The 1,170-nt window shown below is 35.4% G+C and overlaps 1 protein-coding gene across 7 annotated transcripts in view; it reads left to right on the top strand.

The window, feature by feature from the left end:
- Positions 1-1,170, top strand: part of MLLT3 (MLLT3, super elongation complex subunit) — a 268,280-nt gene that overhangs the window by 193,861 nt on the left and 73,249 nt on the right. For all 7 annotated transcript variants that reach the window (XM_019517499.1, XM_019517503.1, XM_019517500.1 and 4 more), the window contains one exon: positions 209-797. In XM_019517499.1, the coding sequence (XP_019373044.1) occupies positions 209-797 (589 nt within the window). The remainder of the gene's footprint in view (positions 1-208; positions 798-1,170) is intronic.

A 1,170-nucleotide genomic window follows, 5' to 3' on the forward strand; every position in this document is an offset into this window, starting at 1 on the left:
AAATGTATAGACAATTTATTTTAAATGGAAAGGATGCTACTTTTAAGTAAACCTGGAAGTAATATTCTTGCCTAGGTATGCATTCTTTGAGTGATTAGGATCTACAGTCTAGATTCTTGATGTAGATCCTGTTTGATCCTTTTTTCTTTGTTTCTAAATTTTTTTTGTGCTTATACTTGTTGCAGGACCCAAGTAAGAGTATAAACACAAGCAGCAGTAGTGGCAGCAGCAGTAATAACAGTTTTTCAAAGCCCCACAAATTAACAAAGGAGCACAAAGAAAAACCTTCTAAGGACTCAAAAGACCATAAAAGTGCCTTCAAAGAACCTTCCAGGGAACACAACAAATCTTCCAAAGAATCCTCTAAGAAACCCAAAGAAAACAAACCACTAAAAGATGAAAAAACAGTTCCTAAGATGGCTTTCAAGGAACCCAAAACCATGTCTAAGGAGCCAAAATCTGAGAACAACATCCTTACTATAACAGGTGGACAGCAGCAAGAAAAGAAGGCCCCAACAAAAAGGCTGACTGTTACAGATTCTGAGGAACTTTCTGCCAAAAAAAGGAAAAAAAATAGCTCAGAGTCTTTATTTAAAAGTTTTTCTAGTGCTCCTCCGCTGATACTTACTTGTTCTTCTGACAAAAAGCAAACAAAGGATAAATCTCAGCCTAAAATGGGGAAAGTCAAAATGGAAAGTGAGACACTTGAGAAAAAAAAGCCTACTTTACCACCATTTGATGATATTGTGGATCCCAATGATTCTGACATGGAGGAAAATATGTCCTCTAAATCTGAAGTAAGTGACCTTTAGTTTCTGTTTACCTTTTTCCTAGTTCTGATTATGTTTTTGGTTATATTCAATTGTGTTTTTTGTTCTTTCATGAAGTTTTCAGTTTCATCTGATGGTTTGCAGATGGGCTTCTAGGTTTCTATCCACATTTATGTGTGTTTAATTATCAGTTATATTAAATATTTGGATATTTTGGCTATATTATACAGATTAAAGCATAATTTGGCTCCTTCATTCTGATCAATTTAACATAATTCAAAATGTTGGAACGATCAGTGCTGTATCATTTCCCTTCCAAAGAAATCAGCAGCACCTTTCTGAGAGATTAATTGAAAGGCTTGTTTCATGTTCCAGAGGTTTGTATTTGGGGGGGGGGGGG

The sequence above is a fragment of the Gavialis gangeticus genome, unplaced genomic scaffold (genome assembly GCF_001723915.1).
Source record: "Gavialis gangeticus isolate Ggan-Ray unplaced genomic scaffold, GavGan_comp1, whole genome shotgun sequence".
Taxonomy (NCBI): Eukaryota; Metazoa; Chordata; order Crocodylia; family Gavialidae; genus Gavialis; species Gavialis gangeticus.